The sequence below is a fragment of the Scleropages formosus genome, chromosome 23 (genome assembly GCF_900964775.1).
Source record: "Scleropages formosus chromosome 23, fSclFor1.1, whole genome shotgun sequence".
Classification (NCBI taxonomy): domain Eukaryota; kingdom Metazoa; phylum Chordata; class Actinopteri; order Osteoglossiformes; family Osteoglossidae; genus Scleropages; species Scleropages formosus.
Window position 1 is genome coordinate 12,220,563 of NC_041828.1, and position 24,126 is coordinate 12,244,688.

At 41.3% G+C, this 24,126-nt stretch overlaps 2 protein-coding genes across 6 annotated transcripts in view; one reads left to right on the forward strand and one right to left on the reverse strand.

Annotated features, from left to right (window-relative positions):
• Positions 1 to 2,038: 2,038 nt before the first annotated feature.
• LOC108922045 (cilia- and flagella-associated protein 20-like) overlaps positions 2,039 to 24,126 on the reverse strand; it is an 84,054-nt gene continuing 61,966 nt past the window's right edge. The window contains exons 1-5 of one of the 2 annotated variants that reach the window (XM_018731897.2): positions 9,713 to 12,495; positions 8,630 to 8,709; positions 8,420 to 8,531; positions 8,029 to 8,217; positions 2,039 to 2,144 (exon numbers count right to left, since the gene is read on the reverse strand). In XM_018731897.2, coding sequence (XP_018587413.2) covers positions 2,106 to 2,144; positions 8,029 to 8,217; positions 8,420 to 8,531; positions 8,630 to 8,709; positions 9,713 to 9,796 — 504 coding nt within the window. In that variant the 5' untranslated portion in view covers positions 9,797 to 12,495 and the 3' untranslated portion in view covers positions 2,039 to 2,105. Of the gene's footprint in view, positions 2,145 to 7,872; positions 8,218 to 8,419; positions 8,532 to 8,629; positions 8,710 to 9,712; positions 12,496 to 13,694; positions 13,812 to 24,126 lie in introns of those variants that run through there. The other variant, XM_018731896.2, reaches the window with a different exon arrangement.
• Positions 6,172 to 22,919, forward strand: LOC108922044 (gamma-crystallin M2-like). 4 transcript variants are annotated; one of them, XM_029248145.1, is made up of 7 exons: positions 6,172 to 6,420; positions 7,754 to 7,863; positions 8,066 to 8,169; positions 9,236 to 9,329; positions 19,862 to 20,142; positions 21,796 to 22,035; positions 22,171 to 22,919. In XM_029248145.1, exons 5-7 carry the CDS (start codon positions 19,969 to 19,971, stop codon positions 22,450 to 22,452), a joined length of 696 nt encoding a protein of 231 aa, XP_029103978.1. In that variant the 5' UTR covers positions 6,172 to 6,420; positions 7,754 to 7,863; positions 8,066 to 8,169; positions 9,236 to 9,329; positions 19,862 to 19,968; the 3' UTR covers positions 22,453 to 22,919. The 4 variants fall into 4 exon arrangements, with proteins under 4 accessions (XP_029103978.1, XP_018587410.1, XP_018587411.1 ...); XM_018731894.2 differs by lacking the exon at positions 8,066 to 8,169; XM_018731895.2 differs by lacking the exons at positions 6,172 to 6,420; positions 7,754 to 7,863; positions 8,066 to 8,169; positions 9,236 to 9,329 and adding an exon at positions 19,432 to 19,449.

Genomic DNA, 24,126 nt, shown 5'->3' on the forward strand with positions numbered 1-24,126 from the left:
TTTGTAAGTAACAGCAAAAGTGTTGAATCCCTATGCGTAAGGCTGTAAGTAACAGTAAATCTGCTGGACCTCTTGTCTCTAGAACTCTGTGCTCTTGCATCCCTGATTACTGTGCTTATCTCTGTCCTCTGAGATTAAGGCCTTTGGTAACAAAGACATTAAACTGTGTCTCAAATCAACTCACATACTGATATCAGGCCACCAGCCCTTTATAACCATGCTAAGTGTACTTAGCTCCTACTTAGACAATTGACAGAAACATCCTTGTAGATACAAGGCTCCCGAGCTCATATCACAGGGGTTTTGCCCCCACTTCGCCACATATGGAACTCCATACAGCCAGAAAGTTGCATATAGAGGGTGTGTAACATTACTACCTGTATCTTTACAACTTTGACAATGTTCGGAGAGGTTTTCTTTTTGCTTTTTTAAAACAACACAAGCTAGATAATGTACTTATGATAATGATGGAGCTCATCCAAGCTATATCAGTCTACTCCTTTGCATGACACTAGACAGAAGGTAGGCCAGTGGCTATGGACACAGACATAAATCAAAGATTACAGGTTCAAGACCCAGAAAAGCTCTGCTATTGTACCTAGAGAAACTTACTTAAAATAAATTCCAGCAGTTAAATGTCCAGATGATTATATGGGCAAGGCCTGTAAATAGTGTTGGACAAAAGTGCGAGCCAAGCAACAACAACAGTAATAATAACAAATGTAGCACGCTGGATTCAGATGAGGCAAAGGAGGATGCACGGTCAGAGTTCATTCCGAATGTTTATTGGAACTCCGGCACACAGCCAGAGGTATCGGTGTGCAACAATGGAAATAATGCTCTGACTCTGAGAACCCCTTTTACTCAAGGGGTAAACCTCAAACTTACCTCAAGCCTGCCTTACCAGCCCACTGTAGCCATCTTCCAGCCTTTCTTATTGTAAGCTTGTATGACAAGGAGCAGGTCAGGTTATGGAACTGAGGGAGGAGGTAGTGAAGGGTATTTAAGAGCATCAACGCATCCCTCTTGCCTGGGAAATTAAGACCCATTAAGGAGTATAACATCATACCGGGTCACTACATTGTGTCCCAATATGATGTTATATTGGGAAAGCAAATGGGTTGTGTACTTTACGGAGTTAACAGTGCCATTCAAGGATGCTGTCTGAGAGGCATTTGAATATAAAATGTTAAAGTAAGTGGATTTGTAAGCAGGGGCAAAGGACCACAGGTGGCAGGCTTGCGTGAGACTAGCAGAGGTAGGCATTAGGCGGTTTGTGGCTAAATCAGCTACATCACTTCTGGTGGAATTTGGTGTTACAGGCTGCTCACTCTGGTTCGCAGAAGGAGCTCTCTGAGGTTGCTGAGAAGGCTAGTCAGTGGTTATGGATGAGAAGAGAGTAGGTTAGGTGGGGTTGCAGGTCAGAGGATAAAGTAGTAATGTTTCTGTAGGGTAGGCAGAAGGTGACTTGCAGTGGGGGTGGGGGGGGGGGCAGCTTGTTGGTAATACGTACAGTGGTGTGGTTTTGTGTCAATCGGGATGTTTTGAGTTATGGTAATGGTTTGCGCAACTGGTGCATCTGCTGTGGGTGGAGGGCGTCTGACATGTGAAGAAGGCAGTGGGTCTGGGACATCAGACAGACTTCATTGTTGAGCCTACCTGAGGTGTTGTGGGCCAAACAAAACACCCAACTCAACGAAACACTGACAAAGCCCACTTGATAAACTCAATGAAATACCCATGTTGGCACCCTGTGATGGTTCAGGAGGAGATTAAGCCACTTAGTACCGAGTCATGGAGATGTGTGATGCCATTGCCTGATGTTTTCTCTGGGGCTTCATGTGCAAGGTGGTGAGGTCAGTAGAACTGAGCCAGGTGTAGAGATGTTGATATAAGCGCACAAAATGTAACATCTTATCCTGTGTATGTTTAGTGTCAGTATGCATTATGAGTTAGAACTGGATTTTTCAAATTTTCTTTTTTTATCTGATAGGATGTAATGTGAAACAAAACTTACCATGGCTTTGCTTCAGCTATGTCACAGAATTCCTCTAACACCCAAAGTGTCCATGCACATTGGACCAGCCACCTGGATGGGTTCAAATTCAGCACAATGTCCTTGGGCAGATGTTCACACGGTCAACCTGTGGAAAGAAGTGATCAGAACAAAGGAGTTGGTTGATATGGGAATCCTCGGATTTCACAGTTATTTTGTCAATGTCCGTTTGTCTGTCTTCACTGAGGAATCTCTTCTAACACCGCAGCAAGTTTGAGACAACAAGAACCAGAACGCTAAGACGTTCAAATGGAATTTCAAGTGCTTAAAACATTTTACTGTTATTCACAACTTACTTGAGCGATGTGAAAAATTCCATAAAATTACACCTTTTACAGTCAAAGCACTGTGAATTATGAAATTAAGTTTCCAAATCTCCAGCATTTGTATAATGGATATGTACTTCTTTGGTCACATCACAAAAGTAATTCATCACAGTAATGTGATGTGCAGTAGTCAGTCGATAAGCCAGCCTGGCTAATGCTAAAACTACATAAATGTGGCATTATGCAAAACATTTTCTCTACAGATAGTTCACCTGGCTGCCAAATGAGAAAATGCAAATGAGAAAATATCTTATCACACATGAGTTTCATGAGATGCCCCCACCTCGTACAGATGAAAGCCGTATGTGCGCAACCCATCAGACACATGATTCACCCCACCGTATAACGGGGTCGTGGACAGGTTGATAGCTGCTGCTCTGTGATAAGTTATTCATCAAGCTAACGTATGTCTTCCAAAATGCTGATGAGACTAGGCAACGCTGACAGCCAGCCCTAGAGCTGAAATAATTTGAAGACGGTGAGGAAACCGAACAGAACGCACATAGGCTGGAGGACATGCTGTCTGCAGTGTTCTTCCGTTGGAGTCCAGGAGAATCTGATCGCATTATTACTCATCACTCCCTGTCGGGAGAAGAGCTAGTCTACTCTGCTTTGTAAGAGGCAGAAGAAGAGTTGCTGGGCTATTTCCTGGCTAAACAGTATGATGAAAACTCCTATCATTGCCATCATTTCCCCTTGATTTTTTGCAGTCATTCCTTCTGATTGGACACAGATGTGCTTTGGTGGGGGAAGAGGACTCACTGATGATGGAGGGATGTGCTTTGAAACCTGTCACAGAGTGTGATATCAGCACAGCCTGGGTCAGAGCCCAGCACTTGGCCTCTTGGCCCCCAGCCACTCATACATCCCACGCGGCAATGCCGGAGCACAAGGCGTCGCCCTACAAAAAGCAGGCAAAGTACTACATCACACCATCACAGGCGGTGTTTGAGTGCTGCCAGCATACAAAGGAGAAGCTTGTGGGTAAACACACTTTTGTTCACAGCAACAAAGATGACTGTGAATACCCTGGAATTTTTTTTTGTTTTACTGCATATGGACCCTTGCTCAGTGAGTCATAGTTTTAAGAATACCATAGGAACAATTTGAAAACATCTTTTAAATTAAGTATAATTTTCAAATTTTCTTATCCACAGAAGTGGGATTCAACTCACCAAAACACCCCAGTTTGTACTTGGTCAAGTCCACACAAACCTTAAGGGTGCCATCTAATTACATTCATTTTGGTTTTGAATCTCCTGACAGTTCACATACGATAGCAATGAATGCACCTGGCGATTTCCTTCCCACTTTGGGGATGACATTCACAAATTAGCAGCAGGACCAGTGCATTATTAATGGTAGAGGGGCAGTGTAGCAGCAAACAGCTGGGGAGTAGCAGAATCCACTGCTGCCATTCCTCCACCTTTGGTGTTTGTACTGTTCGACACTAGCCCTTGGTAAGGCCATGAGGTCAATGGCCAAACATTACACTAATTAGATCTATTAATTTGTGTGGATCCATGTTACAGCAGGCTGTAGGTTTCAATCTGTGTCCTGTGATGGACTGATGTTCCAATCAAGGTTCATCCCTCCTTGCATCCTGTGTTGCAGGAACATGTTTTGTGCCATGGTGACCTTGACTGGACAAGCAGTTATTGACCATTTAGTGAAGGGTTAGGGTTCTTTATATTCATAAGTTTTCTTGAGGATTTGGGTAAAGGTTAAGTGTTGCTATGAGTCAAACTTGACTTATTGACAACTATTTTCATTGTTTCTTGGTAATTAAGGGTATGGAAGTAGTTTATCATAACTTTTTCAATGCAGGTTTTTTGAACACGCGACCTCTGTGCATCCTTAGCCAGATTCCAACTGATGACTGATCAGTAGCTCAGGAACTGTGAGGCACTATTGTCGTCTTTAGTGTGCTAGAACCGTTTTACTGTTCTTCTACAACGTATATTTCCTGAGATGCTGCTTCATCCCCTTTCTTGGGTCCAAGAAGTGTCCACATGCTACACTGGTATCAGAAATAGTGTGGGCCATAGAGACTATTGATAAGACTTCTTTGAGATTCCACAAGAATTGGGAGACTGAAGAAGCTAAAGCCCAAGGGATGCTGAGGCTAGTGAGGATGACCCCCTGCTGCTCCTGACCATAGGCAGGGAACCGTTCCCTTGCAGATGCCAGTAGGTGACACTTCCCAGCCTCACAATACACTGCATGAGCACGTAGACCCACTTCAGATAGCATGTACAGGGTATGCCACACTACAATGGATACAGTAACTGGGCTGCCTCCCTCCTGCAGCTCAACATCGTTGCCAATGTGGCCAGTTGGTTGCAGCACCCTAAGGGAATCCACTTTGCCACTGCACTGAAAGGAGACATACTCCAGACCCTTCTTGAGCTTGGTCCAGACTGTCCACCATTCTCCTTGCTCTGCTCCACAATGACCCAACACTTTGAGGTGGCTGAGAAGAGTGTGAATTGTTAGGACTGTTTGACACCCACCTCCACAGGATGGTCTTTCAGCCAAATCCTGAGTTACCAGCTGGGTGTCATGGCACCTTGGCCCTGAATGAATTCATGTTAAGAAATCCTGAATGGCTTAGGTACAGTGAAGGTGCCCCCATTAGGATGCCTTTTCTGCTGGTGAGCTGGAAAGGGTTGAACTGGACAGGGCCACCCAAAACCTACTACAGTAAACTAAGACAAGATCAAAAAGATGGCCAGTAACAGCCCTAATTTACAGGCCCCATGATCAGCATTTTGTAACCAGAGACTTGCCTGGAGGTGAAGAGCCCACAAGGAGCTTGAGACAGGGACTGGTGAGACAGCTCAGATGCTTCATTGGCATATTTCTGTATGTTGTTGGCTCTCAGAATTCAAAAGTCCTTTTACTTGGTTAGCATTTCAGATGAGAGCATTGGAAGTAGTAACTGACACCCAGAAACATCAAATTCATCCAAAAGGGTCAACCTACTCCACTAGCCAGCCACTAGCCCAGTCTGCTGAGGCTAGGTCTCCTCAGAAAAGTTGAGGCATCTTATACTTAACAAGTATTAGAGAGTTCCACACCACAAGTTTAGTGCACAGAAGCAGTTGCACTCCAACATGTCGAGCAACTAGCAGTGCATACAGCGGTTGGAGGATGCAGAAGCTGGTCCTGTACTGTATTAATTTGAACAGGGATGCCCAGTAGCGCTACAGGTTCCTGAGAAGTGTGATGTTAGGCGTGTCTTTTCTGAGTACAAGCACTGTCCCCATATTAGAATGTTATTTATATTCACTGCAGGGTCTTAAGGCTAAGGTGAATCGGTATATACCAGTGAAAACCTTCCTCGAAAGCAAATAGTTTGAACTGATAATGTGGGTGCATTTGCATGTGTCCAGCACATCCTTCCCCTAATTAGCTGCTGAAGTTTTTAATTTGTATGACAGTAGTCACATGGAAAAAGTAAAGAGTAATGGACACAATGCATGCTGCTCAATCTGCTGTTGGGAGAACAGGCCAGGTGCGGACAAATTGTCTAATTCATATTTTTACAGCTGCACATATTTCTGATATTTTCGCATTTCTAGACCACAGATCTTAACTAGGTCGTTAGTCATAGCAGGCTTGTATCGTACAACTTTAAATCTAAGTTCTGGCGTTCTCTAATACTCTTCGTAGTGGGAGGCAATGTTTAACTTTCACCTGTAAAATATTTCTGTCGGCAGCGGAACGGAATATCATCTGTCTGGGACTTTGATTCCCACCCGGAGCTGGAAACGTGACGTACGGACGGACGCAACGCTCGTAATGTCAACAAAGTGAGAGCGAAGTGGATGGAGCACCCGTGCGGAACAAGATGGAAAAAACGTTTGAATTAAATGTTTCAGTGCGGAATACTCTCTGTTCTATACAAGTTGTTCCATAAGATAGTGAACAAAACTAGATATGAAACAAAAAGATAAGAATTTCCTATTCAGGAGGATGGTTACGTCAAACGACAAGACAAGTCGAGTCAAACTTGAACAGCCTCAGCCTGCTCAGGTCAGGACCCGTAAAATAATGTATTCCGTTTTCAGAAACTTAACTGACAATGTATAGATAATTATCTCTGAAATGTTATGAAACTGCAGCGCTTCTTGTAATGGAGAATGCAATGTTGGAGGTTCGACCCGTCTCTCTCTCTCTCTCTCTCTGTGTGGGAGGTTTCTGACATTTTGTAAACATTTACCAACAGATCATGTCAGGTGAAAAATAGACACAAACAAATAACTGACATCATCATCCAACCTCTGGTCCCTGAAGTGAAGGGGAAGTCTTATGTGAAGGGCGATTGTGAATTATAAACACTGGAAAAAGGCTTTGTAGAAATTTACCGGAACATTTGTTATGCAGTAGAGCTTTATACACCACGTGCCCTGTAGACATTAAGGAAACACTGGGCATCAAACTTTCCATGATTGATATGCATGGATATACTTCTTACTTTATGCCGAATTTTTCTTAACTCTGCAACAGACAACCTGTCCTGTGCGCACAGCTAATATATAGGCTACACTATATTATTTTAATCACAAAAATCCAGTGCTTTTTTTGGTGTAGGAAATTACTATTTTCCTTAAAAAAGGATTGCTTTGATGACTTACCACTATAATACTTTGATGATTAAACTTTGCAAATGAACTTAAAGGTCTTTGAGGAAGGTCCGACCATAGTTCTTCCTTTTATAGACTCCACTGTCGTCTTTGAGACGTGACGAAAAACTCATTTTTCAGAATCAGTGAAGTTCATGAAAATGTGAAACAACCGATTATTCTTCTTTGTACTCCAAAGGAGTGGATACAAATAAACAGAAGACATATCAACCCCCAGGGTATTGAAAATGTGATCACTATAGAACAAATGCTGTGGAATAGTAAGCACAAATGCTTACTGTTGTGTCAACACAGAAACACCAGTGAGGCGATATAGGTTTTTTTATTGGTCTGCATGTTCATGTACTATAGTGCAAAACTGTTAGGGAACCATGCATAAAAATTATGTGAGATGCCACATTTGATTGAATTAGCTATGTCTGTATGCGTACATGCGTGCACACAGGGCCCCTTGTGCTATGAATTTTGAAAGATACTTCATTACATTTTTTTCATATTCCAATTTCCAAAAACTTGTTTTTGGAAAAGGCACATCATCATTATAATAAAGCGTTTCTTGATTATGATTTAGAGGTAAGCATGACTTTGGAGGTAGGGACAAAACGAATTACCATCAATCTTCTGATCGTAATTCATAAGTGTAGGACCTGTGTGTGTATTTTGGTAGAATCAAAGTGTATATTTGAATGGTTATAATTTTACCTTTGCTTTGTTCTGAACAGGTAAATACAGTTTGAATTCCGCTGGGAGCTCATCCTCTGAGTACAGTCTGTCAGAGAAGTAAACTCTCCTAATGCGGCAATTTGCATGGATCTGGGGGGGGATCACACTGGTGAGTTTCATTCACTGCATATAGCAAATATTCCCACAAATGGATAACTGTTTCACATCACTGCATAAAACTATTTGAAATTAGAAATATGCTGCCAACAGTTTTCGTAACACGTTTGAATGCTAGTGCTTTTTTGTTGGTTTTTGAATTGGGCTTCCGTCTCACCTGTACACGGAGTGTCTCAATGTAGTTTGTGCCGTAGGCCCGACGCATGAAATCAGACAGATTGAACTGAATCTGGTTCCAGCCTTTGTCCAGGCGCATCGGCATGGTGCAGATGAAGGGATTCACGCGAGTTGTGCTCTGGTAGTTACTTGCTCTGATTCGCCGTCTGACATTCTCATCATCCAGCACCTGCAATCAAGAAGTGATTTTGAAAGTTAAATATAAATCAGAATACAGCTGCATAGCCATAACTGCAAAGAATCTGCCATGCTACATTGATCAGGCATGTTTATAATTCTACAAGCTAAGTGACCTTCATGTATTAATGTCACAGCCTGTGTCAAACCACTGCTAATATTCATTTAAATTGAGTTCTTATACTTCATCTTACCTGAACTTCAAAGGTGAAGTATTTTTTTAAGTTCTTGATGATCAAAACCAAGAATGGAAGTTTGATGCCCAGTGTCTTGTTTGGGTCTGCAGGGCATGTGATGTATGTAGTGCTATTGGAGGACAATAATAATAAATTCTACCTGTGAATGTTTGTTTATAATCTTCCTGTAAACTTCTTAAGTTTATTAGAGCTCATTCATAATCATACCTCACATTGGTTCCCTCAACTTCTAGGACCAGAGACTGGATATCATTGTCAGTTATTCGCTTGATGTGTCCATTTCTCACCTGATATGTTGGACAGATAAATCATGTTACATTCAAGAAGTCAAGCCTCACATACTGTGTGTGTATTATTATTAATAATTGTAGCTTAAAAACCATGGAACCATTGGAAATGAGAAAAAAAAAGGTATAGCTCTGCTCAGCCAGACAGCATTTTAAAATATTTACAGGTTGTACAGTTAAGACATAATTAACACTGTATCCCATACAAGGAAACACTGCAATGTTTTGTAACACTTCAGAAATTATCTATAAAAAACACTGTCAATTTAAATATTAGGGTGACTAAACCATGTGAATGTATTTTAATTATATTTACTCCTTGAGCTAACAGTATAGAATTTTCACATATGTACCTTTAAACAATTTTCCTCCACCAAAAAAAATCAGTGTCTGTATTTCTAAGTTGTAAAATTTTTGTTTTCTGTGGCGCAAACACAACCTATTTTTACCCACTAAGCTGATAGATATCAGTAAAGTACGCCCAAGTATGAATGTAGGACCACCTTAGTTCACCTTTCTTTTGCAGTATTTACAGCTTGTGTCGAGTGTTCCAGAGCACTGGTGATTTTAACAGCACCAGTAAGAAGAGCTGTCCTGTTACCATGGAGACCAAAGTGGAGGTAATAAACACTATTGGAAGCAGCAAGATGATGAACATTTCATACTGCACATGAATCACTTCACAGCTGGGACTGAATAAGTTTGTACAGAAAACACATTTTGAAATTGATTTAATTTGAATTCAGCTCAGAGTTAACAAATTACTCAGACTTTTTAAAATTATTATAACCATATCTACCATTTTTACAAAACATACACTGTGTGTAAATCATCTGTATTTGAGTTTTTATTGACTGTAACACAGGGGGTAAAAAGTGGCTGTGTTACGAACAGAATTCTTGTCCCAGTCATGTTTCTATTTTGAATAGCCAGTATAATACCAAATGCTCTTTTGACTGTCCGTTTTACAACCTGTCAACCTGGCTGCAAAGGAAGTTCTTACCTTTTTATCCCATATCTGGAGGGGTTTGCTCCCTATGCTGTACAAAATAGACAGGAATCCGCTCTGAAATGTGTTTTTAAACATTTTTTCTCTCTCCCCTTTTTCTTGTCACTGTTCTGGTCAGCGCCGGTTAATGCACTGTTCGCATGCACTCTTGCTAGCTGTGCTCTCACTTTGTTGACGTTACAAGTTCACTGTCTCTACGTGACGTTTCCCTCTCCAGGTGGAATCAAAGTCCAAGAAAGATATCCTTTTCTGCTGCCAACAAAAACGTTTCAGAAGTCATATTTTAAAAATCGTTGCATTACAGGTGGTGACTGAATATGTACATATTTAAAATGTGAAAAGTTCCATAATACAAACCAAACTGCCTGTTTGATAGCTGGCTATTTAACTAATTACTTAGCTAAGCCTAGGTAAAACAAATGACACAAATAGGCATATCCTTGCAAAAGTTATCAATTTAACCAAACTGACAACCTCTTCACTCTGACACGGCAGGCAGCTTGAGAAGCATGCCCCGTGTCTTTCCACCTGTACTTTACAGTTGCTGTGAGACATGATGCAGGCAGGTTACTCTCCCCTTGCTGTTGTCACGTGGCCATTACCATAGCAATTAAAAGCTTGACCAGTTATGAGGGTTGTACCAAAAGTAATAAATACTGGATTTTTCAAGAAATTTCTGACAATTTTGATGGGTGACATCATAACACATAGTTCCACCTGTTTTCTCACACTTGAATGAAAAGTGACACCCATCCTCCTCTTCCTTCCACCCCAAGACACCCTGCAAGGGACCTTGTTCCCAGCATTCCAACCCCTCTAAAACTGACACCTCCAACCTTCTAATTATACACTGAACCCTCACCTACTCTATTGACTCCATTCTCTTTCTTCTTTTTACATGGTATTCTTCTGCAGCCAATTAATTTATTTTTACCATCTTCAATTCTTCACTCTTCTCTATTTGCTTCCATTGTCTTTAGAACCACTCATCTCCGCTTTGAGGCTTTCTCTGGACCAAAACTCAATGAAGAATTAGAGTAATTTTTCTAATCCTTGTCTTTTCCAAAAACTGGAATGGGCTGTATACAGCAAGTCCTCAACATTCCTTGTTTAGAATGATCTTCTTAATGGATAACAGTCTATATTCAAGATCAGTCACTCGACTAAGACTGCTCTCCTTACAGTGTTAGCTACCTTCCTCATGCTAGAGGACAGCATCAAAGTGCTGGACCAGGGTGGAACAGAGTGAGCCAAAGGTTGATGGGCAATCTGGACCAAAGCAAGGAAGGCCTGCAGTGCTTTTCCTTACAGTGCAGTGGCAAAGTAGATTCCCCTTTAGGTGTTCCAGACTTGATCAGGTGTGGTAAGGGATAAGCCGTACACACTTCAGCATCTGTGCTTTGCTCTGTGTTAGCCAGATGGTGTTGGAAAGAGCCTCTGGAGTCTGAGCGGAGTTACTCAGCCTCAGTTGATGTTCAGCTCCCTCGTGGTGTCTTGCTTGTGCACTCCCCATCTGGCATGTGGACTTGTAGTTCTCCAAGCTGAACAGTCACCTCCATGGTCCATCCTACTTCTCACCCCAGTGCGATATGGGGGCTTTGGATTCAATTAAGGAGACAGCTACTGCTAGGCTTCACTGTCACACACAACAGTGACACTGCTCAGCAGAACAGTAAAATTTACAGTCTAGAGAAGTCCATCATGCTTCATCCTTTGGTGCCACAGTGCTGTGTTTTGTCTGAAAATTCTGTGGACAAACATCCATGTCACACAGCACCATCCAGTATTGTGTAAAGTTGAATTACTGTCTGACCTACCTATAGTCCAAAAGTGCGGGGGAGGAAGGGGGGGGGACAACTCACACTGTTTTTACTTATCTGGAAATGTTAGGAAAACATATGGTGGGAATAGAATGTAATATATTCTTGTAAAGGACAGAACTGGAAAGCTAATGTAATGTGTAAAGGCAAGGGTCTGATATGGTGATTTATTTAAAGTGGGAAACATTCAGGAACTCCAAGCACAGGGAGGTCTGTCTGTGCAAGAAAGCATTTTCTCTATCAGATCAATGAACAGCATAAAAGACCAATCCTCCTCTTACAGCATCCTGAGACAGATTGACGTCCAGTTCCTCAGAATACCATCTGGCTTTGCTAGGTTTAAGGAATATTTAATTGGGTTCTCTAGTAGCTGCATGGCATAACTTCAGCACAAGAGGGCAACATCAGCCTGAGTGCCACAGCTTGCTTGGTTTAAAAATGGGCAAAACGGGGTACCTTCAGATTGCTGGGCAATACCATAAAGAACTGTGCTAACTGCTGCTGTTGGTTAAATGTCAACAACTGCTACTTGTTTGTACATTATGCACTTAAATGTTGATTGTATCATTTCTCATGAAGAAAAGATGGCACCCAGACATAGTTTTAGGATAATGAGTTTCCAGCAGGTTTCATCTTCAAATCCCAGGAGTCTTCTTACTGTTGTACTCTTGAACTGCTTGACTAGAACATGAAAATGTAGACTTGTGAATAACTTCATTCTATATATGTCACTTCTGAGAGGAAAGACAAAGATGTTAATAATTGCATGAGATTTTTAAAAATGAATGTTTTACTGCCCTCTGTTGGAAAGAGAATCATTGTATGATGATTTATAAAGGAACAATATTAACAATGCTAGTTATTGAAACTGCCATTGACTGGTATCCAGTCCAGCGTGTACCCCAGTTTACACCCTTTTCTCCCATGGATAGACTCGAACACCCTTCAGTGGTTATTGTTGATGGGTCATAGCGTGTTCCACTGATGTGTAGAAGAGTGACCCTTTGTAAAGTAGTGTATCTAGCAGTGTAAGTCACCTTTGTGAATAAGGTGTGTGGGCTGATTACATAGTAACCATTGGAAGTCGCTTTGGAGAAGAGTGTCTGCTAAAGTAATAATGTAAAATGTAAATGTGTGGAACAATGATCTAAAACTTCCTTTTCAATTGATTCATTATTTATTTTTTGCAATAATAATGTACTGTGGGTTTTAAAAAAAAAATAAAAATTATTGTAGAATAGCCAAAAGAACATGATCTGCTGAGCAAAGAAGCAGTGTGGCTGGATGGGCATGGCCCTGCATACTGTGGTTATCATAAGGAGGTAGAGATGATGAATGTTACTGGCTGATGTAGAGCTGCGAAAGAGATCAGTGGGAACAGATCAGTGTGTGGTGTCACAGCAGAGGGTATTATCCCATACAGAAGACACAGGAAAGTGCTGCATTGGTGTGAGGTTAGCCATGGCACAATGGGAGTGGGAATCCAGATATTCAAATACGTTGGAGGAGGGGTCGCTGACTTGGATTGGTGAGAGGTCACAGACAGATCCATGGAGAACTGGAGCTACTAGTTCGCTACCAGTCTACGAAAGAGGTGTGCTGTGAGACGTTTCTCAGCCGTCTTACAAAGCAGTCAAGGAATAGCTTTCAGTTCTTCCTCACACTGGCAAAAGTTCTCTCTTCTATTATTGATTCTCTCTGGAAAATCACTGCTTCAGCTCCTTCTAACAGATTTGAAAATACACAGAAAAATTAAATTTGACAACGAGAGCAAACTTGCAGATGCTTCTTACATGAAGACAAAACAAAAATGGGAAAGAGGGAACTCCACACTCAAAATGCCTGAAATCCGGATTATTGTGTTATCAATCTGTTGTTCAGACTCAGAGCCATAATAGTGTTTGGAAAGATATTTCTGACTGTTTGGAGAACTACAAACTGTCCGTGTGGCTTCCGTCAACCGTATGACAGCTTGAGTGGGAAAGAACAGAATAGCTGTGGTATTCAGGTTGATGGATTGTTAGAATTTATAGGGCCTAAAATTTCAAACCTCAGCTTGTACTGTTTGTTAGCTCTGTGAAATTGCCCCCCCCCCCCCACCCCACAAACAGCAGAAATGAAGAAAACTTCACGATTTGTTAGTTCTACTTTTGTACCTTTGTTTTGGAGATTTGGGCTCATTTGTTAGTACCACATTTGTGCCGTTCGAACCATGGTTCCATCCTCTTCTACTGTTTCAAATATAAAGGATAGTATTTCATGTGACGTCCCCCCTACAAACAGAACAAATGAAGAGAAACACATTTTTTGTTAGTGCTACATTTGCGCCGATCTATGCCGTTACTTTCGGAGATAATGAAGGTTGTTTATGTGGCACATGACATCACCACCACTACGATTCCACAGACACTCGGAATGGGGCTCATTATTTTACTTTGAAATTAATTAAAAGGTGTGGGATTATGTACAGTGACAGAACAGCATACCCAGTAGTGAAAACAGATCTACCAAACACCACTAGGTGGGCTCAGATCCATAACTTATAACATTAATATGGAAAATAGTATGCAAAAAGTGAGGAAGAAAGATACAGAACATCACATGTTTCTGGGGTAATTTTGAAATTAAGATAAACGATCGCTTACGCTAGTTTCACAGTCCTTTCCTCATGTACGGTTGACAGCACACGGAACCAGAACCACTTTTTTTTAATGTAACGTCCTGTAAGTCAGCTTTTATGGCCTCTAGATTAGGTGCTGTGCAGAGCAAGGAGATTATGGCAAAGCCACGTTCACCAAGGGAATTGGCTGGAATGCAAAAGCAATTCTCCCGGTGTGTTCAAAGCAATAATAACTTCAAAAGGTCTGAAAAAGAATGGTGATCCAGAAGGAATCTGCATATGGAACAGTTTAGACTTCGGTAAGATTGAGGGATTTTATGGGACTTATATCATGTAAAAAGGCCGTGGGTCATGTCAAATGTGTAAATGGCCCTAAAGCACTGTTCCTGCTGTACAGAATAACTTAGAGCAGTACACCAGGTGTAGAGCCAGTGGAATACCAGGAAGATAGCACAATACCAGTAAGAAAATGCTCCATTGTGAGCTGCCTACTGCGATAGACCACTGGTGTAGAGTACAGTCTGAGGGAACACAGCAGAATATCATCTCTGGGCCTAATTTCTTAAATGCAACAAACACCTTTCCTAACAAAATCACGCACCTGAATTAGATTATTATTCCCCATTGGGATGAGTTTATAAATCACAAAATCTGTGGATTACTAAGGAACTAACTCGACCTGGGATGACGTTCAGTTTACTTCGGCTGCTTTAGTGTTATATGTCATACGGTGAATTTCCTGAGAATCTCAGTTCTGCATTTTTCATATCTTAAGCCATTGTGCAATATTATTTATATTATTTTATTAGCTGACACTGTAGTCCAAAGCAACTTATATTAAAAGGTTTGAATAAAGCTGCTTATTGTTCCATTTAGCTGTGAATGATCTTGAGTAAGCTAAACTACTTAAATATCCTGAATGTATTTTCTGAAACAGTGCTAAATTTACGTCAGGAGAATCCTTTCTTATTACAGTCCGACAGCCTATAGAGTGAAGACGGTTCCAGAACGGCCTGGCGTCCAGTTACCACTCCGGTACAATGCCGCATGTATACCATTCATTGTGGATGCAGCTCTAACATCAGCCAGAAGTTCTCTCCCTTTTGTTCATGCAGTCCAATAAATAAAAAGCCGAAAAGAGATGCTTGCTGCGGGGGGGCCATTTCCACCTGCTCCAGGTGATGCATTCTGTGTGCCTCTTGTGCCAATGCTCTCTAATGAAACAGTCAGGTTCGCTCTCTCAGGGGCTGACAGGAATGATCTCTGTTCCGTCTGGGAGGTACGGCTGCAGGGGGCCTCGGTGTTCAAGATGAGACCCCAGGCTGAGCGCTGCAGCACAGTCAGATACAGGAGAGACGTGATTTATGACATGAAATATTAATTTCTCATGCCACTTCCCTTTATATGTTGAACTTGAATATATACATATGTGTATATATATTATATATATAAAATGAACTTGTTATACTGAAGAGCTTTTCTCCAACACACTTTAACTACATCATTGTTATTATTTCTGATGCATTTGCATTATTCTTTAAGTACTCTGATGTATGTTGTTAGGGTATTATATAAAAAAAAAAAAAAACAGAATGACTAACTGTCCAGTACATTTCATATTCTTAACTGGTACAGCGCTGAAGATAAATTTAACACCCCACCACCATTCTGCACCTCACTTTTAACATTATTGTAGCCGAGCAGTGAAAATAGTGTTTCTCTCACAACTGAAGTTCTATACATTAGAAACATTGGATTTTGCCTTTGTAAGCACTGGCCAGTATAAGTTTTTATTATTCAGGGTGAGTTTATAAAGAATATAAAAATGCACTGCTGGCAGTCTGCCAGCGGAGCTTAAAGTGGCTTAAAGGAGACGGGGAAAGAAAGGAAGGCAAGGGGGAATTAATGTTACAGACTACAGTAAGCTTTTCATGTGCTTCATAGGGATCAGGCACATCCTGCATATAGAAACATGAGCCCTCAACATTCCACACATTCATCATCTGGTCATCATTGTCATGCAGTCCAATACTCCGCAACATCAAGGACCACCACACACACACGCACACTTGCGCACAGACCTCAAGGAAGAACCTGGCCCGACCGTCTTGGAGAGGTAAGGTTTCAGAAACGCTGAACGCCTTTCTTGTCCATCTTCAGCGGTACTGTAATTCTAAACCAGCTTTCACAAAGGCAAATATCCACAGCAGAAGATGGTATAGTGCTACATTTTTCTCCGCAGGCACACACGTAAAAAGGTGCTTCGGCATTACAGACAGTAGCACAAATGTTTGCTTTCAAGGATGACTGAGTCTAGACATGTAATGGGGAAACCCAGGCAGCCAGAAAATGTTTCATAATAAGGTTTTCCATGTTGTTTTACCAGCTGCCATGTATTCTACCTTAGTTTACCGGTGCCGTAAGTCGTGTGCAATTATTTGCAGAGAAATAGTACTTCTGTCTAAACTGGAGGTATTTGGCTGTCACTGATGGGAGGTGACAGTATTGTACTGGGGGCAAAAAAAACCCTATAATTTCTTATGCAAAAGAAATCTCTGGACATGTACATTTACAAACACAAATGACATATTATTATGATTGTGATTATTCTTAATTGTCAGGTATTATAGTGGCTGGTATTCTGGGCTTGCAAGGTGAAAGCTCCTAGTTTAAATCCCCCTTTTATTATAGTACCCCTGATTAGAGAACTTACCTCAAATTGATACAGTAAAAAATACATTGCTATATGAGTAAATCATTCTAAAATATCTTCTCTAAAGTGTGCAATCACTGAGCCACCAGCAGGAAATGAAAAATCTACATTTTTAACCACTGTGCTGCCTATGTATTAGATTTCACATGAGCCAGAGTGTAATTCATAAGGCTAAGTCAGATGAAGGCAACTATATGATAATATTCATTTATTCATTACTGAATGAATGTCATAGTGCCTATTCCACAACCATAGGGCACAACCATAGGGCACAAAGCAAGCTTCACCCTAGACAGAATGCCAGTCCATCACAGGGTGGTCATGCACACACAGTCACAGTGTAAAGATAGTTTAGTGTCTCCAGTTCACCTGAAATACATGTCTTTCCACTGAGAGGAAACACACATGAACATGGGGAGAACACGCAAACTTCCTACCCAAAAGATGAATTTTAACATACATTTGATGTTTAGGCCAGGTGCTGTGAGGCACCAATACCATGTTGTGCCACCATGCCACTGTAAAACATCTCTTCTATACCCATTGTCTTGCAAAAATATTCAGACCCTTAACCCTGTGATAGGCAGTGTTAGGTTTGCACATGGGAGGATGGCATAAAACAAGTCATTGCTCGAAAAGAACCATTTCCAAAGCATGTCTGGAGTTTGCAAGAAAGCATAAGAATGACCAGCTGCAATGAGGAAAAAGATTTTGAGTTCGTATAAGTCTAGATAAAGCTTTATTGCTAAAACTACATATGGCACACGCCTAACTACACATGCATCAGGAAAAATGATCCTTAAAGTGATCTATAGTGGTGGCAGCATCATGCTGTGGGGATGCTTTTCAGCAGAAACTATCCATCTTGAAGGGAAATACTGTAAGAGAATCTACTTAGTTTAAAAATGTTCACCTTTTAGCAGGACAGTGATTTCAAGCATAAAACCAAAGCAACATTAGAATGGCTCAAGAACAAAAAGTAACTGTTCTGCAGTGGCTCAAGTCAAATCTCAGTCCCACAGAGAATATGTGGCACTATTTGAAAATTACAGTCCACAAGTGCTGTTCAGCCAATTTAGAGCAAAGCTGACTTGGACAATGAGGCAAAATCAAGGCCCAACAGTTGTAAAGTTGATGCCTACCTATCCTAAATGACAAGATATTTCAGGGTATGACTTTTTTTTTTTTTTGCCCAGTTTGAGTCATAACCAAAGCAAAAGCTTCCTGGGAAGGGGAGGTATGTTGATCTCTATGTATTCAGCCAACTAATGTATACACAGGAGCCTGTTCTATGTTTCAAAAAACCAAACTGCATATAATGCAATGCATGGAAAGCTAGCGATTGAGTTGAAAAACATGCCTGGATGTTCATCACCTGGACATTCATCAGTATGCAGTAAATTAAGTTGTACCAAGAAGGCAATGTTTAATGTTTGACAATGTTTAATTTGCATCAAGAATGAGTTATTTTACTGTCTCCTATCTAATGGGCCAAGAGTCACCTTTGTAGTGCTCTTCAGAGGAAAAGTGTTTTTAAATCGGTATAATAGGGGTTCCCACGGACCAGCCCTACTATTTCATGAGAAAAGAACCACTGCCCAAATAAAAGGCCACTGCAGCTTACGAGCCAGAGGAAATGGCACTGGTTCATCTGAATGAATCTCAACAGTATATGAGCCGGGGGACCGAGGGATGTGTGCATGGCTGTCCATCTCTTTTCCTGGAAAAGCAGGCTTTCATTAATCCCGGCTTGCGGTGACACGGGGGACAAGCCAGAGACCACCAAACTGCATCATGCCACATGTTTCACTTCATCTTTGCAAAGCTGGGGGGTTGAGAGGGGGGATTGTTGATATCTCGATCAAACAGTCACTGCATATGTCTTACTGAATAACTCCTCATGTTTTCCTACCAGGGACTGTTGGCTCTGTGCATGTTTCCCTTTCAGCAGGATGACCGCTGGCTTTTCCCCGTTTTTTGTAGATATCACCAAACAAGTTTTGCTCCCAGGCTCTGACCAAGTCTGTGGCTGTTGTTCGTTCTTTAAGAACCAGGAGAACATCACTCACTCACTTCTTCTCACATTCATCTCCTTGTCAACCTTTGCTATGGCTGTTGGTCTGTCATTTCTGTAGCCATTAGTATCTCACAGTTAAATACTACATAGCATGGTACTGAGAGCCGATCAGACATACAGTAACTGCTCTTCACTTTTGATGCAGCCACATTCTGCCGTGATGTCATTTCCAAATCCACAAGTGCAGTGAAGTTTATACAAACATAATACTTACAGGAAAACATAACCTATACTCCCCTTACCCAGTACTGGGAAAACAGGACTTTTACTGTTGATGCGCTTTTGTCATTTGAAAACCGCGGTTCTAACCAAAAACTGCAATGCACAGAAAGGGTTTGTTTACTTTCTGAATTCACTGACCCCCCTTGTGTTTATTTCTAGCTATATGTTCCCAGATGCAGCGCAGTGGCGCAGTGGGTTGGCCCGGGTCCTGCTCTCCAGTGGGTCTGGGGTTCGAGTCCTGCTTGGGGTGCCTTGCGATGGACTGGCATCCCGTCCTGGGTGTGTCCTGTCCCACTTCGGCCTTACGCCCTGTGTTGCCGGGTTAGGCTCCGGTTCCCCGTGACCCCGTATGGGGCAAGCGGTTCTGAAAGTGTGTGTGTGTGTGTGTGTGTGTGTGTGTGTGTGTGTGTGTGTTCCCAGATGCCTCCAATAGGGGGCACTCTTGCAATCTGCATTCTTAGAGTTGAGCATACTTTTTCTATAGCACAAGGATATAGAACAAAGACCATTCAAACATTACGAATTGGTTATGACAAGCTGTGGATCTAGACCATCTGCTTATGTTGCAACACACAAGAAAAAGTGAGAGCAGTGATGCACATCTGCACGTTAAAGCACTGTAGTTTCTGTAATGCGTTTGCTGTCCTTTAAATAAACTTGAACAGCACACTTCTCTTTACTGACATTACAGGAAAGTGACCCAGTTCCACTTGCTTACCAATCCAAAACAAAGCAGAGCACCAGGCGGTGTGTCAAGGCTCCAGGTCAGTCCAAGATGCAGAAACTTTATGGAGCTCCATGCTGGAAACTGGAGGTAGCAGAACAGCACAAAGTTTGTTATCCGCTTTCCACATCAGCCTCCTGAGTGGACCGGTAAACAGACTGGCATCAGGATCTTTTACATCAGGTGATTGCTTCCAGAATATGGCCTCTGGAGCTGAATCAGGTCTAAAATTCCCAGAACACCAAGAGGTAAGTGAGCTGGAAAGTTCTGGAAGATTGAGAGTACTCAGACAGCCATACCCACTTTCCCCTGTTAATAAAGATGTAAAGTATAGTATCCCCTCACAGCCTCGATACATTTTCAACACAACTTTTGAAGCATCATCTTTCCAAGCTTCATACTTTTATTGCAAACTCCAACATGTACCATAGGTTGGTCCACAACATCAGGGCCTCGTGCGAGATCTTAAATTTGACCTAGAAAGTGACTCCTCCAAACCTGGACTTACTGATGGCTGATGTTGGCTTCCCACTTGAGTTTCAAGAATGTTACGGTCCCCAGGAACTTGAAAGACTCCAACTTGGTGAATTTTAAACCACAAATGCTAATGGGGTGAGTGGGAGAGGGTCCTGTACTGACATTTACAAACATCTCTTTGGTTTTCTGAGCTTTGAATTGCATGCTGTTATGGCTGCACTAGGAGACCAAATGCTTGAGATCCTGTCTGCAAGAAGAATTATCATCATGACCGCTGACTAACGGAGCTTTACGGGCACATGCTGCAGAAACTGGTCTGAATCCAAGAAAAATTTAAAAAAATAGAAAAATTTAAAAAACCCTTTTCTGAGAATATTTGGCCTAAAACCGATCAAATGTTAAAGTCAACAAATATGTGTGGTTTCAGACCTGGGTCTGGGAAACTCTTAAAGCTGCTGATTGAGTCACTTGATTCAAACGTCCTTGAACCAACCACACAAATGAAGGATTCACAATTTTTTTCAGTTTGTGTTTGCAGAGCTTGAGCGATACAGGGTTACAATTTATTTTGAACCATCTTAAAGCAATGATGCATTAACTTTGAGTCTCTATGATAAATAAAAAGAAAAGGTTTGAAATGAGACAATACTGCAGATAAATTATATGAGTTACATTAATTTCTGTTACAACCAATAAAAAAACTCCAAAAAATTAATTTCCCAGTTAGAACACAAAACAGCATACATGGGTTTTGCAAGTGTGGTTGGAACCACTAGTCTTTTATAATATTTCTGTCAGAGGGCTGATAAGAGTGAGAAAGAAAATCAAATTCAAGAAAGACAGGTGTGTCATCTAATATTAATTTGTTCCATAACTTCATTTTTTAAAATCATTAACACTTTGTGAAATTGTTCCAATAGCATGCTGAGGTCTTCGTTTATCTATTGTATGAGACCCATTGTATGTTTTTTTCAACGTACACAAAGAAAACTCTGTGAGCAAGCAACGTATACATGTTTCTTTTTGAAAACCAAACAATGTCAAATGACACCCTTTTACACACCACACTTCAGTTCCAATGAGCTACTGTGCCGTAGTGCTGGATCAGCACTCTCCACAATAAGACAGCACATCCTTTGGGCCAGGAGAGGTATAAAAGTGACAGTTTAGCGCGTGTTAAAGCAGGGCAGTGTGAGCACTGGTAACCATCACCATGACCATGGGCAGGGTAAGTGGTGCTACAGATACTAAATGCACTTTGTGGTCAAAAGTTTGAACCATGTAACAATTCAGCCTTTAGCAGTGCAGTACAAAGAGCTCAATGTATGGGCTGTTTTGAGATCTTTGAAAAGGCAAACATTTCTATGTATCGTGCTTTATTTATTCAGTTTCTGATACTAACAGCAGTTCCAATTCTATTTCAGATCACCTTCTACGAGGAGAGGAACTTCGGCGGTCGCTCCTACGACTGTAGCAGCGACTGCGCTGACCTCACATCTTACATGAGCCACTGCTACTCCTGCAGGGTGCACAGCGGCTGTTTCATGGTCTACGACCGTGCCAACTACATGGGAAACCAGTACTTTCTGAGAAGGGGCGAATACCCTGACTGTATGAGCATGGGCATGAGTGACTTCTTCAGATCCTGCCGAATGATCCCCATGGTAAAAGATCCTATTGTTTATGTTCGCCGAGTCTCTTTTCTTTTGCAAACAGATTCTGAACACTTTAGGCTCTAGATTTTGCTGCTTATCTGTCTCCTCACAATAAAATGTCTTGTCAACTTGCACTTCGCACAGTACCGAGGATCCTACCGAATGAGGATCTACGAGAGGGAGAACTTTGGAGGTCAGATGTACGAGCTGATGGACGACTGTGACAATATCATGGATCGCTACCGCATGTCCAACTGCATGTCCTGCCACGTGATGGATGGCCACTGGCTCATGTATGAGCAGCCCCACTATAGAGGAAGGATGATGTACTTCTGGCCTGGAGAGTACAGAAACTTCAGCAGCATGGGATGGGGAAGTGGCATGAGGTTCATGTCCATGAGACGCATCATGGATTCTTGGTATTAAAATAAAACAACTAACTAAGAAAATTTTAAAAAGACTAAAATTTTATTGATTAAATGTACAGGGCTGGTCAAAATCCTAGAAACACCAGACAAGGTATAATATATATATTTTTTTATAACACCAATGATGACTATGGGCAGATAGTCAGCAGCTGCAAATTTAATGCAACTCCTTCGTCTCAAAAACAAATGGACCTGCTCTTTACTCCATACGTCTAGTAGAATACCTGCAAACTCCCACCTAACTGGTTAAATTAAAAGGATAGTAAAACAACAATTACTATTGTAGTAATTTTCTTCTGTTGAAAATAGAAAAAATCTCAACATAAAACAGTTCTGAAATGTATAGTTTTACAAGATGAGAAAAAAATGAAGGTTGCCGTCAGTTGTTCTACAGTTGTAAGGAGAAGCACTGTAGGAGGTGTGTGACCCCCTCGCTTACATCTCCTGGGTCTCCCCGTCCAGAGCAAAGCCACAGTGCCGCTGAACAGAATATCTCAAATGGTCATCGGTAATAAGGAAGATCGGGTGGCACCAAGTGCCTAATGTTGAGCATTGTTTCTCTTGAAAGGATGATTCAATTTGAATCGGCAGAAACAATACTGACATCCAAAAGCAAAATTAAAAAGAATCAACACACCCTTGCTACTGGACTAAGCATCATTTTCAGTGAAGCCCTAAATGACTTAACATTTAACAAAAATACTCAAAGAACTGAGTCAGCTTCAGACATGCCATTCTGGTTGTTAGTTTAATAAACGAACAACCCACAAGACTCTTTTTTTCATTATCCTTATTCTGTGTTACTCTACAAGTTCATTGCTGTATGGTTACAGTGATACTGAAATATAGATTCTTGCCTTTTATTGCACCACAGTGCTTATAGATGAAAGGCAGTAAGTAGCCCTTTAAAAGCATCATATAAAAACTGGAGTCTGTGTTTGCCAGTTTTTCCTTCTAATAAGGGCATAATGAAATAAACAGACCAATCTGGCAGGTATCAAAAGTAGAATTAGTATGTCTCTTCTGTGGAGGTGCCCAGGGAGAAAGTGAAAATAGGGTAGGGTTAAGAGATACTGAATAACTTCTTGTAATTTCTTATGGCAGAACATGTGCCATGTCACTAAAATTGCCTAGTTTACATTGTACGCATAACGACATGAACAGAATTTCCATTGTTATATCCATTTACCGATAGTTTCTGGCTAACTGAAACAGAGGTACAGTAAATGAATATCACAGAAAGCAAAAATAACCTGACAAATTGTTGGCTCTTGTGGGTGTTGGTGCATTGAATGCTTTTGCCTTTGACCAATGCCAAGATCTGGAGAACAGTGTAGGAGGGAGTTACAGAGCTGGCGTTAAAACTCTCACATTTTCTCTAGCTGGGTCCATGAAGGTAGTTGAGATGCACAATTAAAAGTTCTCTTTTCGTCACGTTGCTGTTAACCACAGAGAGGCAGGAAATTAGACACAAGGCCAACAAGTCTTGCAGCCAATTCAGGAGACAAAGGCATAATTATTCATACCATCCCATAGATCTCTTGCCACACAGCATCTGTAGCAGTACATTCAGGATACCTGTCTGTGGAACTCCAGATATGGATCTCTTGTGCAATATAAAAGACTGATTCATGGCCTGGAACCCTAATCAGCACTCTTGACTGCAGTTGGA

Coding starts and splice junctions, on each gene's coding strand:
- LOC108922044 (XM_029248145.1), top strand. CDS start 19,969: ATGCTGGAAACTGGAGGTAGCAGAACAGCACAAAGTTTGTTATCCGCT. Junction 20,143..21,795: donor AATTCCCAGAACACCAAGAG/GTAAGTGAGCTG, acceptor ATTCTATTTCAG/ATCACCTTCTACGAGGAGAG. Junction 22,036..22,170: donor CCTGCCGAATGATCCCCATG/GTAAAAGATCCT, acceptor CACTTCGCACAG/TACCGAGGATCCTACCGAAT.